The 13,419-nt window shown below is 43.3% G+C and overlaps 1 protein-coding gene across 1 annotated transcript in view; it reads left to right on the forward strand.

Moving 5' to 3' along the window:
• LOC129835557 (protein phosphatase methylesterase 1-like) overlaps window positions 1–13,200 on the forward strand; it is a 35,926-nt gene extending 22,726 nt beyond the window's left edge. The window contains exons 10-13 of the mRNA XM_055901243.1: window positions 4,088–4,132; window positions 11,159–11,223; window positions 11,299–11,369; window positions 12,823–13,200. Of these exons, the coding sequence (XP_055757218.1) occupies window positions 4,088–4,132; window positions 11,159–11,223; window positions 11,299–11,369; window positions 12,823–12,847 (206 nt within the window). The 3' untranslated portion in view covers window positions 12,848–13,200. The remainder of the gene's footprint in view (window positions 1–4,087; window positions 4,133–11,158; window positions 11,224–11,298; window positions 11,370–12,822) is intronic.
• Window positions 13,201–13,419: the final 219 nt, after the last annotated feature.

The following is a 13,419-nucleotide window of genomic DNA, read 5'->3' on the forward strand; positions in this document are numbered from 1 at the left end:
AGTCTAATCCATCCTTATTTTACCCCAGACACTACAGTCTAGTCCATCCTTATTTTACCCCAGGTACATAACACTACAGTCTAGTCCATCCTTATTTTACCCCAGGTACATAACACTACAGTCTAGTCCATCCTTATTTTACCCCAGGTACATAACACTACAGTCTAGTCCATCCTTATTTTACCCCAGGTACATAACACTACAGTCTAGTCCGTCCTTATTTTACCCCAGACACTACAGTCTAGTCCGTCCTTATTTTACCCCAGGTACATAACACTACAGTCTAATCCATCCTTATTTTACCCCAGGTACTACAGTCTAGTCCATCCTTATTTTACCCCAGGCACTACAGTCTAATCCATCCTTATTTTACCCCAGGCACTACAGTCTAATCCATCCTTATTTTACCCCAGGCACTACAGTCTAATCCATCCTTATTTTACCCCAGGCACTACAGTCTAATCCATCCTTATTTTACCCCAGGCACTACAGTCTAATCCATCCTTATTTTACCCCAGACACTACAGTCTAGTCCATCCTTATTTTACCCCAGGTACATGACACTACAGTCTAATCCATCCTTATTTTACCCCAGGTACATGACACTACAGTCTAATCCATCCTTATTTTACCCCAGGTACATAACACTACAGTCTAATCCATCCTTATTTTACCCCAGGTACTACAGTCTAGTCCATCCTTATTTTACCCCAGGTACATAACAATACAGTCTAATCCAGCCTTATTTTACCCCAGGTACATGACACTACAGTCTAGTCCATCCTTATTTTACCCCAGGTACATGACACTACAGTCTAATCCATCCTTATTTTACCCCAGGTACATGACACTACAGTCTAATCCATCCTTATTTTACCCCAGGTACATAACACTACAGTCTAATCCATCCTTATTTTACCCCAGGTACTACAGTCTAGTCCATCCTTATTTTACCCCAGGTACATAACACTACAGTCTAATCCATCCTTATTTTACCCCAGGTACTACAGTCTAATCCGTCCTTATTTTACCCCAGGTACATAACACTACAGTCTAGTCCATCCTTATTTTACCCCAGGTACATAACACTACAGTCTAGTCCATCCTTATTTTACCCCAGGTACATAACACTACAGTCTAATCCATCCTTATTTTACCCCAGGTACATAACACTACAGTCTAGTCCATCCTTATTTTACCACAGGTACATAACACTACAGTCTAGTCCATCCTTATTTTACCCCAGGTACATAACACTACAGTCTAGTCCATCCTTATTTTACCCCAGGTACATAACACTACAGTCTAGTCCATCCTTATTTTACCACAGGTACATAACACTACAGTCTAGTCCATCCTTATTTTACCCCAGGTACATAACACTACAGTCTAGTCCATCCTTATTTTACCCCAGGTACATAACACTACAGTCTAGTCCATCCTTATTTTACCCCAGGTACATAACACTACAGTCTAGTCCATCCTTATTTTACCCCAGGTACATAACACTACAGTCTAATCCATCCTTATTTTACCCCAGGTACATGACACTACAGTCTAGTCCATCCTTATTTTACCCCAGGTACTACAGTCTAATCCATCCTTATTTTACCCCAGGTACTACAGTCTAATCCGTCCTTATTTTACCCCAGACACTACAGTCTAGTCCGTCCTTATTTTACCCCAGGTACATAACACTACAGTCTAATCCATCCTTATTTTACCCCAGGTACATAACACTACAGTCTAATCCATCCTTATTTTACCCCAGGTACATAACACTACAGTCTAATCCATCCTTATTTTACCCCAGGTACATAACACTACAGTCTAGTCCATCCTTATTTTACCCCAGGTACATAACACTACAGTCTAGTCCATCCTTATTTTACTCCAGGTACATAACACTACAGTCTAGTCCATCCTTATTTTACCCCAGGTACATAACACTACAGTCTAGTCCATCCTTATTTTACTCCAGGTACATAACACTACAGTCTAGTCCATCCTTATTTTACCCCAGGTACATAACACTACAGTCTAATCCATCCTTATTTTACCCCAGGTACATAACACTACAGTCTAATCCAGCCTTATTTTACCCCAGGTACATGACACTACAGTCTAGTCCATCCTTATTTTACCCCAGGCACTACAGTCTAATCCATCCTTATTTTACCCCAGGTACATAACACTACAGTCTAATCCAGCCTTATTTTACCCCAGGTACATAACACTACAGTCTAGTCCATCCTTATTTTACCCCAGGCACTACAGTCTAATCCATCCTTATTTTACTCCAGGTACATAACACTACAGTCTAGTCCATCCTTATTTTACCCCAGGTACATAACACTACAGTCTAATCCATCCTTATTTTACCCCAGGTACATAACCCTACAGTCTAGTCCATCCTTATTTTACCCCAGGTACTACAGTCTAGTCCATCCTTATTTTACCCCAGGTACATAACACTACAGTCTAATCCATCCTTATTTTACCCCAGGTACATGACCCTACAGTCTAGTCCATCCTTATTTTACCCCAGGCACTACAGTCTAGTCCATCCTTATTTTACCCCAGGTACATAACACTACAGTCTAGTCCATCCTTATTTTACCCCAGGTACATAACACTACAGTCTAATCCATCCTTATTTTACCCCAGACACTACAGTCTAGTCCATCCTTATTTTACCCCAGGTACATAACACTACAGTCTAGTCCATCCTTATTTTACCCCAGGTACATAACACTACAGTCTAGTCCAGCCTTATTTTACCCCAGGTACATAACACTACAGTCTAGTCCATCCTTATTTTACCCCAGGTACATAACACTACAGTCTAGTCCATCCTTATTTTACCCCAGGTACATAACACTACAGTCTAGTCCATCCTTATTTTACCCCAGGTACATAACACTACAGTCTAGTCCATCCTTATTTTACCCCAGGTACATGACACTACAGTCTAGTCCATCCTTATTTTACCCCAGGTACTACAGTCTAGTCCATCCTTATTTTACCCCAGGTACTACAGTCTAATCCATCCTTATTTTACCCCAGGTACATAAAACTACAGTCTAGTCCATCCTTATTTTACCCCAGGTACATAACACTACAGTCTAGTCCATCCTTATTTTACCCCAGGTACATAACACTACAGTCTAGTCCATCCTTATTTTACCCCAGGTACATAACACTACAGTCTAGTCCATCCTTATTTTACCCCAGGTACATGACACTACAGTCTAGTCCATCCTTATTTTACCCCAGGTACATAACACTACAGTCTAATCCATCCTTATTTTACCCCAGGTACATAACACTACAGTCTAGTCCATCCTTATTTTACCCCAGGTACTACAGTCTAGTCCATCCTTATTTTACCCCAGGTACATAACACTACAGTCTAATCCATTCTTATTTTACCCCAGGTACATAACACTACAGTCTAATCCATCCTTATTTTACCCCAGGTACATGGGTAACCTACTGGGTACGTCCTACTCCATAGGCGGGAATCGTGCCTGTATTTCTCAAGCTGTAATCTTGAAACGATAGTGCAACATTTGGGCAACGTCTGATTTCCCAGAGAGTCAGACGAACTGTTTGATACCATTTCTATGTCTCTGTGTCCAGCATGAAGGAAGGTAGAGGTAGTTTGTATGTCTCTGTGTCCAGCATGAAGGAAGGTAGAGGTAGTTTGTATGTCTCTGTGTCCAGCATGAAGGAAGGTAGAGGTAGTTTGTATGTCTCTGTGTCCAGCATGAAGGAAGGTAGAGGTAGTTTGTATGTCTCTGTGTCCAGCATGAAGGAAGGTAGAGGTAGTTTGTATGTCTCTGTGTCCAGCATGAAGGAAGGTAGAGGTAGTTTGTATGTCTCTGTGTCCAGCATGAAGGAAGGTAGAGGTAGTTTGTATGTCTCTGTGTCCAGCATGAAGGAAGGTAGAGGTAGTTTGTATGTCTCTGTGTCCAGTATGTGTGTGTGGGAGGGGGGGGGGGGGGGGGTACTGGAGTGTGTTTCCCAGGTTTTAAAAGAAACCTGAGAGGTAAAATAATGATGAAGGATGTGTGTTCGTCTCCAGGTGTAGATCGTCTGGACAGGGACCTGACTATAGGCCAAATGCAAGGTAGGTCTAAACAGCATTAAACTGTTGTAACTTTAATGTGTTACAGAGTTAATGTTTAAGTTAATTCATTGAGCTGTATCTAAAGATATTTCTTTACAGTTATTTACATATGTAATTGTATTGGTTAGTATTGAATTACGCTTTTGACTGCAAGTTCCAGAATGCCTTGCGACAGGAAGTAGAGAGTGAACGCGCTAGTTAAGTGCAATTAACAGGTGATATTTGACTCCTTTGCGCTAGCATCTTACTTGCATTGCTCTGTAGAATCTAAAGTTGTTAAATGTAACGTGATCAAGAATTATTACTAAAAGAAGCTTTCATATCAAACCCGACGTCCCGAGTCATTACTTTGAAGATAGTTATTCTATATTTTGGTGCCGAAACCCGGAATATGAGCTGCGACGAAGAAGCGGCTGAAATGGCTGAGGAACGCCGGCATGAAACCGAAAGAATGAGACGAAAGCGGGGTACCATTCGAGGTGCCACAACACGGATTTTGAATCAGATTGACGTGGAAATATCCCAGTCGAATCCGGATACCGATCACTTGAGTACATTGTTGGAATTGCTGTCAGCTAAGGAGGACAGTTTGTTTGAACTTGATGGTGGAATTGAACAGTTAACCCCATTGGACGGATTGGAGGCAGAGATTGCATGCACGGAGGATTACAAAGAGCGCGTTATCATGCTGAAGAGCCGTGCACAACGAGTGATAAAGAAAAACCAGGATCTCAATCCACTAGCAGCACGGGTGAGTGACGCTAACTCCAACAGGGTGAGTGACGCTAACTCCAACAGGGTGAGTGACGCTAACTCCAACAGGGTGAGTGACGCTAACTCCAACAGGGTGAGTGACGCTAACTCCAACAGGGTGAGTGACGCTAACTCCAACAGGGTGAGTGACGCTAACTCCAACAGGGTGAGTGACGCTAACTCCAACAGGGTGAGTGACGCTAACTCCAACAGGGTGAGTGACGCTAACTCCAACAGGGTGAGTGACGCTAACTCCAACAGGGTGAGTGACGCTAACTCCAACAGGGTGAGTGACGCTAACTCCAACAGATCACAGAGACAATCAGTAAGGCTACCAAAGTTGATTATTGAGAAATTCTATGGAGATGTCAGTATGTGGCAGGAGTTTTGGAGCCAGTATGAGACTGCTATTCACAACAATGATTCACTGTGTAATAAAGAGAAGTTTACCTATCTGAAAACATATCTCACTGGACCAGCTGCAAAGGCAGTAGCAGGACTGATGTTAACAGACAGTAACTATGACGATGCAATCGCTCTACTCAAGAGCAGATTTGGAAGGAAAGATCTTGTGCTCACATGTCAAAGCTGCTGAATCTCACCCCTGTGAAGAAATCCTCTGATCTAAATGCATTGAGGCAGCTATATGATGAATGTGAAATTCAGATTAGGAGCCTGGAATCACTGGGTGTAGTGTCAGAAACCTATGGAAGCCTACTATGCCCAATCTTACTGCAGATGATTTCAGAGGACATAGCTCTTGACTATAGTCGTCAGAGGGGAGTAGATGATGAATGGAAAGTGTCTGAGATCGTCAGTTTCCTACAGAAGGAGGTTCAGAGCAGGGAGAGAGCGCTACAAATTACAAGATCATGCAACCAACAGAAAGAGAGCAAACCATGGAACAAGTCGTGTTTCTCCAATGAAATGAAAACAAAAAGACCCAACATGCCCTCTGCTGCAGCACTGCATACAGCCAGCCAGAAGGAACAAAACTGTCTATTCTGTGACAGTGCAGACCACAAATCAGAAAACTGCCCTGACCACAATATTGCTGCACGCAAAGAGAAACTAAAGAAAATGGGAAGATGCTTTGTATGTTTAGGACAGAGACACATAGCAAAATTCTGTAGAGTCAAAGATGTGTCATGTGCAACATGTGGAAGCAGACATCACATTGCTGTGTGTACCGGTAAGAGGAGTGAGGTGCAACCCCCTACTGTTTCTGTAGATGCTGTTGTTTCCTCAGTTATTCCCCATTCAGTGAAGATGAAACCAGATGGACAGAACACTGTGTTGCTACAAACGGCAAAGGCATGGGTAGAAGGCCCATCGGGCAGGAAGATAGCTCGTTGCTTACTAGATGGAGGCAGTCAGAGAAGCTTCATACATGAAAACCTTGTGAAGGGCTTGAAGCTACCAGTAATCAGACAAGAGGCACTCACTCTTCACACGTTTGGCTCCTCTGCCCCAGCAACGTCCCAACGTAACACAGTGAAAGTCATCTTGGAGAATGTCTGGGACAAACAGCAGAGAATAGAGATAGAGGCAATTGAAACCCCACAAATGTGCACAGCTGTGATGAAGGTTCCTGGTGAACAGATTTGACATGAGCTCAATAGAAAGGGACTGCAGCTCGCAGACTTTCCAGGAGATGACAATGATCCTGAACTCTCTGTCCTGATAGGAGCAGACTACTACTGGCAGATAGTATCAGGCAGAGTGGAGCGACTGACGGAGACGCTGGTTGCTTTAGAGAGCACCTTTGGATGGTCGGTGCAGGGACCCGTGTTCATGTCAAGTGTCGCCGAGGCAACTTGCATGTTCATCCCACTTGATGAAGACACACTAGTCTCCAAACAACTGCATGCATTCTGGGAGCTTGAGTCTCTGGGTATTATAAGCGAGAACACAGAACCCAGAGGAAACCGAGGCTCTACAGAGGTTCGAGGAAACAACCGCCTTCAAAGATGGTCGATACCACGTGGAGTTGCCATGGAAACGAGAAATGCCAGAACTCCAAGACAACTATAGAATCGCTAAGAAACGGTTTGAAGGTCTGAAGAAAAGACTGAAGAAGGATGTGATGTTATACAGCAGATACAATGAAGTGGTAGAGGACTACTTACAACAGGATATGGCAGAGGACGTGCCCAAGGACAACGCATCAAGTGCAGACAACGTAAAATACTACTTACCTCACCATGCAGTACTCCGAGAAGATAAGGTGACAACAAAACTGAGAGTGGTGTTTGATGCCTCGTCCCATGAAGATGGCTGTTCATCCCTCAATGAATGTCTACTCACAGGACCGAACCTGAATCCGGATCTGCTCAGCGTTCTGATAAAGTTCAAACTACATGAGATCGCATTCATGGCAGACATCAAGAAAGCTTTCCTGCAGATATCCCTAGCAGAGAGAGACAGAGACGCCGTGAGATTTCTATGGCTCACAGGCCCACCAAGGGGAGAAAATGAAGAGGAGCTGCGTGTGCTGAGGATGAAAAGAGTGGTATTTGGAGCTTCCCCAAGTCCATTTTTTCTGGCAGCTACAATCAGGAAGCACCTGAAACAATATGAAACAGAACAACCAGAAGTTGTAGAGATACTGAGAGAGTCACTCTATGTAGATGATTTCATTGCAAGTTCACGCAATGTTGAAGAGGCTTACCTTGTGACAACAACTGCAAAGCGAATGTTGTCGATTGCAGGCATGGACCTCTGCAAGTGGATGACCAATTCTCCTGAATTGAAAACAAAATGGGAGGAGAGTACGACAACTGAGCACCCGTTGACGCTAGAAACACAAGGATTAGTGCTGAAGGTTTTAGGTTTAGTATGGAGACCGGAAACAGATGACTTTGTTTGACCTCAGGCCGCTACTGAGCATTCTAAAGCAAAAGGAAAACACAAAGAGAAGTGTTCTACAGTCGTCTGCACGTATCTTCGACCCTCTTGGTATCCTGACCCCCTTCACCATCAGGATCAAGTGCATGTTCCAGGAAATGTGGGAGAGGGGACTCAGCTGGGACAAAGAATTACCGCTTGATCTGACACGAGAATGGCAACAGTGGTGTTCAGAACTACCCCAGTTACACCAGCTCACCATACCAAGGTGGTACAGAACAGACATGCGGCCACAGAATAGCCACACTCTGAAACTACACGTGTTCTGTGATGCAAGTGAAAGGGCTTACAGTGCAGTAGCTTACTTGCAAGGTGAGTCACAAGACAGGGAAACAACAAGTCTAGTCGCATCCAAGTCCAGGGTAGCCCCACTCAAGAAAATGACGCTGCCACGCCTGGAGCTCATGGGAGCTGTGATTGGAGTGAGACTCGCAAACAACTTGATGACCACACTGAAATTGGAAGAAAACCAGATCGAAATGTGGACAGACTCGATGATCGTGCTGCATTGGATTTGCAGCTCAGCTCAGAAATGGAAACAGTTTGTTGCGAACAGAGTGACGGAGATCCAGTCCTTGACCAATCCAGAGTCATGGTCACATATTGAAGGGAAAACTAATCCAGCTGACCTCCCTACAAGAGGACAAACTGTTCGAAACTTGACACAGAGCGAGCTATGGTGGAATGGACCCAGAATTCTGATATCACCCAATCAGTCCGAAGAGACTGATGATAACAAGGTTCCAGAAGAGGTGAATATAGAACTCAAGTCCAGCTGCCAGGTTACTGTACAACTCACAGCAAACAGCACAGACATCACTGAACCTGTGTTGGAGCTTGAAAGGTACAGCAAACTGAAAAGAGTGTTCAGAGTCACCGCCTGGATAAAGAGATTCATAGCCAATGCTCGTACAAACATAAAGATGCAAGGTGAACTGACTGCTGACGAAGTGTTCGATGCAGAAAAGTACTGGATTAAGGTAACACAACAACAGAGTTTTGGACAGGAGATCAAACTACTGAAGGCAGGAAAAAGCCTAAACAATGACTGTAAAATCAGAGAACTGAAACCGTTCCTGGACGAACACGAACTCCTCAGTGTAGGAGGAAGACTGCAACAGTCCAGCTTCACATTCAGAGAGCAGCACCCATGGGTTCTGCCCAACAAGTACAGATACTCAGAAATGCTGATACAGTACCACCATGAGAAGGTGATGCATTCTGGAGCAAGAGACACTCTAGTACAAATCAGAGAGCGATACTGGATCTTGCGTGCTAGGCAGCTAGTCAAGAGCACAGTGGCAAGATGTATAGTGTGCAAAAGATTCAAGGCAAGAGCTGGACAGCAGGTCACTGCGCCTTTACCAAAAGACAGAATAACTGAATCGCCACCATTTGAAGTCACAGGTGTGGATTTTGCAGGACCGCTCTATGTGAAAGAAAATGGGTCTGTGAAGAAGTCATACATTGCACTGTTCACTTGTGCTGTAACCAGAGCACTGCATTTGGAACTGGTCTCAGATCAGTCCACAGAGAAATTCCTGTTAGCTCTAAAAAGATTCATCTCAAGGAGAGGATTATGCAAGGTAATCTACTCAGACAATGCAAAAACGTTCAAGAGAGCTGATCAGGACTTGAAAGAGCTGTGGAAGGCAATCGAAGAACCCCAACTTTTGGCTTCTCAGAAAGGGGCATCACCTGGAGGTTCATCGCCGAGCGAGCAGCCTGGTGGGGCGGATTCTGGGAAAGACTTGTCAGGTCAGTGAAAACATGCCTGCGAAAGGTTCTTGGGAGAGCTTCACTCAACTTTGAAGAGATGTGCACAGTCCTGACAGAGGTTGAAGCAATTCTAAATTCTAGGCCTCTGACCTTCGTGCACAATGAAGTGGATGAACCACAACCCCTGACCCCAGCACACTTCCTGGTGGGTAAACGACTAACCTCTTTGCCTCCAAAGCCATTTCCAGCTGACACTCAGCGCCCAACGCTAAACAAGGAGGACATGACACGCAGATGGAAGTACAGGCAGAGACTTGTGACCAGCTTCTGGAACAGTTGGCGAAGAGACTACTTGCTGGATCTAAAGTCAGCACACCGCTGTGATACACCACAGCCCACCCCACTGAAAGCGGGTGACGTTGTACTCATTGGAGAAGATAACACACCCAGACAAACCTGGAAACTAGGAAAGATGGAGGAACTGTTTCCAGGCCGAGATGGCCTAGTTAGGTCATGTTCAGTTCGTACTGCTTCAGGGACTTTGTTGAGGAGACCTATTCAGTTGATATACTGCCTAGAGATCTAGATGAACACAGTTGTTCATCGGGGGGGGGGGTTGTAACTTTAATGTGTTACAGAGTTAATGTTTAAGTTAATTCATTGAGCTGTATCTAAAGATATTTCTTTACAGTTATTTACATATGTAATTGTATTGGTTAGTATTGAATTACGCTTTTGACTGCAAGTTCCAGAATGCCTTGCGACAGGAAGTAGAGAGTGAATGCGCTAGTTAAGTGCAATTAACAGGTGATATTTGGCTCCTTTGCGCTAGCATCTTACTTGCATTGCTCTGTAGAATCTAAAGTTGTTAAATGTAACGTGATCAAGAATTATTACTAAAAGAAGCTTTCATATCAAACCCGACGTCCCGAGTCATTACTTTGAAGATAGTTATTCTATAGACTGTATAGCAACACAGACAGTGTACAAGGTAGGTCTACACAGCATTATACAGATTGCCCCCACAGTGTACAACCAAACTACTCTGTGTGTGTTTAAACTATACTTGAAGACCAGAAGTCCCCACAAGATTAGTATATGATCAGAAATTTGACCAACCGGGGACATTTTGTTGGTCCCCATGAGGTCAAATACTATTTCTATTTCTAAGGGGTTTAGGGTTAGGAGCTAGGGTTAGGAGCTAGGGTTGGGTTTAGGGTTAGGAGCTAGGGTTAGGAGCTAGGGTTGGGTTTAGGGTTAGGAGCTAGGGTTGGGTTTAGGGTTAGGAACTAGGGTTAGGAGCTAGGGTTGGGTTTAGGGTTAGTTTTAGGGTTGGGAGCTAGGGTTGGGTTTAGGGTTAGGAGCTAGGGTTGGGTTTAGGGTTAGTTTTAGGAGCTAGGGTTTAGGGTTGGGTTTAGGGTTGGGTTTAGGGTTAGGCTTAGGGTTAGGGTTAGGGAAAATAGGATTTTGAATGGGACTGAATTGTGTTAGCTGTACAAGGTTAGCTGTACAATACTGTGTGTGATAGAGAGAGCTAGTGTGTGTGTGTGTGTGTGAGAAAGAGAGTGGAGTGTGTGAGCGAGATTGACACACACACACACACACAGTTCTCTTACTGAAGACTACCTGTTGTACTATTCTCCTCAGGCAAATTCATGATGCAGGTGCTGCCCCCTAGTGGCCACGCAGTGCACGAAGACACACCAGACAAAGTAAGACACACACACACATGCACGCACCCGCACACACACACACTCACACTAACATGCATGTTGTCTGTTGTGCAGGTTGCAGATTCTCTGGCCAGCTTTCTGTTCAGACACAAGTTTGCTGAGGCTAGCAGAGGTCAGCGCACAAGGTGAGACATGCTAACACGCTAACTGACCCTGAACCTATAGTGAATCTATAGAAACATGCTAACTGACCCTGAACCTATTGTAAACCTATAGAAACATGCTAACTGACCCTGAACCTATAGTGAATCTATAGAAACATGCTAACTGACCCTGAACCTATTGTAAACCTATAGAAACATGCTAACTGACCCTGAACCTATTGTAAACCTATAGAAACATGCTAACTGACCCTGAACCTATTGTAAACCTATAGAAACATGCTAACTGACCCTGAACCTATTGTAAACCTATAGAAACATGCTAACATGCTAACTGACCCTGAACCTATTGTAAACCTATAGAAACATGCTAACATGCTAACTGACCCTGAACCTATTGTAAACCTATAGAAACATGCTAACTGACCCTGAACCTATTGTAAACCTATAGAAACATGCTAACTGACCCTGAACCTATTGTAAACCTATAGAAACATGCTAACTGACCCTGAGCCTATAGTGAATCTATAGAAACATGCTAACTGACCATGAACCTATTGTAAACCTATAGAAACATGCTAACATGCTAACTGACCCTGAACCTATAGTGAACCTATAGAAACATGCTAACTGACCCTGAACCTATTGTAAACCTATAGAAACATGCTAACATGCTAACTGACCCTGAACCTATTGTAAACCTATAGAAACATGCTAACATGCTAACTGACCCTGATCCTATAGTGAATCTATAGAAACATGCTAACTGACCCTGAACCTATAGTGAATCTATAGAAACATGCTAACTGACCCTGAGCCTATTGTAAACCTATAGAAACATGCTAACTGACCCTGAACCTATTGTAAACCTATAGAAACATGCTAACTGACCCTGAACCTATTGTAAACCTATAGAAGAATGCTAACTGACCCTGATCCTATAGTGAATCTATAGAAACATGCTAACTGACCCTGATCCTATAGTGAATCTTTAGAAACATGCTAACTGACCATGAACCTATTGTAAACCTATAGAAACATGCTAACATGCTAACTGACCCTGAACCTATTGTAAACCTATAGAAACATGCTAACTGACCCTGATCCTATAGTGAATCTATAGAAACATGCTAACTGACCCTGATCCTATAGTGAATCTTTAGAAACATGCTAACTGACCCTGAACCTATTGTAAACCTATAGAAACATGCTAACTGACCCTGAACCTATTGTAAACCTATAGAAACATGCTAACTGACCCTGATCCTATAGTGAATCTATAGAAACATGCTAACTGACCCTGATCCTATAGTGAATCTATAGAAACATGCTAACTGACCCTGAACCTATAGTGAATCTATAGAAACATGCTAACTGACCCTGAACCCATTGTAAACCTATAGAAACATGCTAACATGCTAACTGACCCTGAACCCATTGTAAACCTATAGAAACATGCTAACTCACTCTCTTTCAGCTCTTCCTACCCTTTCACGCGGTGAAGTCAGCAGGCCTACAGAGAACATCCAGTCTTTCTGTGTCCTGAACAACAAATATTTGTTTTAAATCGATCATTTTCATATTTTTACTTTCCAACAGTTTATAATGTTTTAGTATTAACCTTGGTTACGTAATTTTAGCATCTTATTCACTTAGAATTCCATCTTTTACAGTCATAGTGTAGTTCAGTAAACATATTGCAGTGTTTAAGGTAGAAGCCCCAGTATTATGGGCAGCGGGATGATGTTATGTATGTAGTAAAATGTGTCTAGTTGGACTGTGACTCAACGTATGTAGTAAAATGTGTCTAGTTGGACTGTGACTCAACGTATGTAGTAAAATGTGTCTAGTTGGACTGTGACTCAACGTATGTAGTAAAATGTGTCTAGTTGGACTGTGACTCAACGTATGTAATAAAATGTGTCTAGTTGGACTGTGACTCAAACATGTGTTGGGTAAACAGTTCTCATGGGAGAGGAATGTAACGATCACACACACACACACACACACACGCACACACTAAGGAAAGCAAGCATGCACACACAGTAATATGATACAGGTGGGGAGTGATGAT

Source organism: Salvelinus fontinalis, chromosome 36 (assembly GCF_029448725.1).
Source record: "Salvelinus fontinalis isolate EN_2023a chromosome 36, ASM2944872v1, whole genome shotgun sequence".
Classification (NCBI taxonomy): domain Eukaryota; kingdom Metazoa; phylum Chordata; class Actinopteri; order Salmoniformes; family Salmonidae; genus Salvelinus; species Salvelinus fontinalis.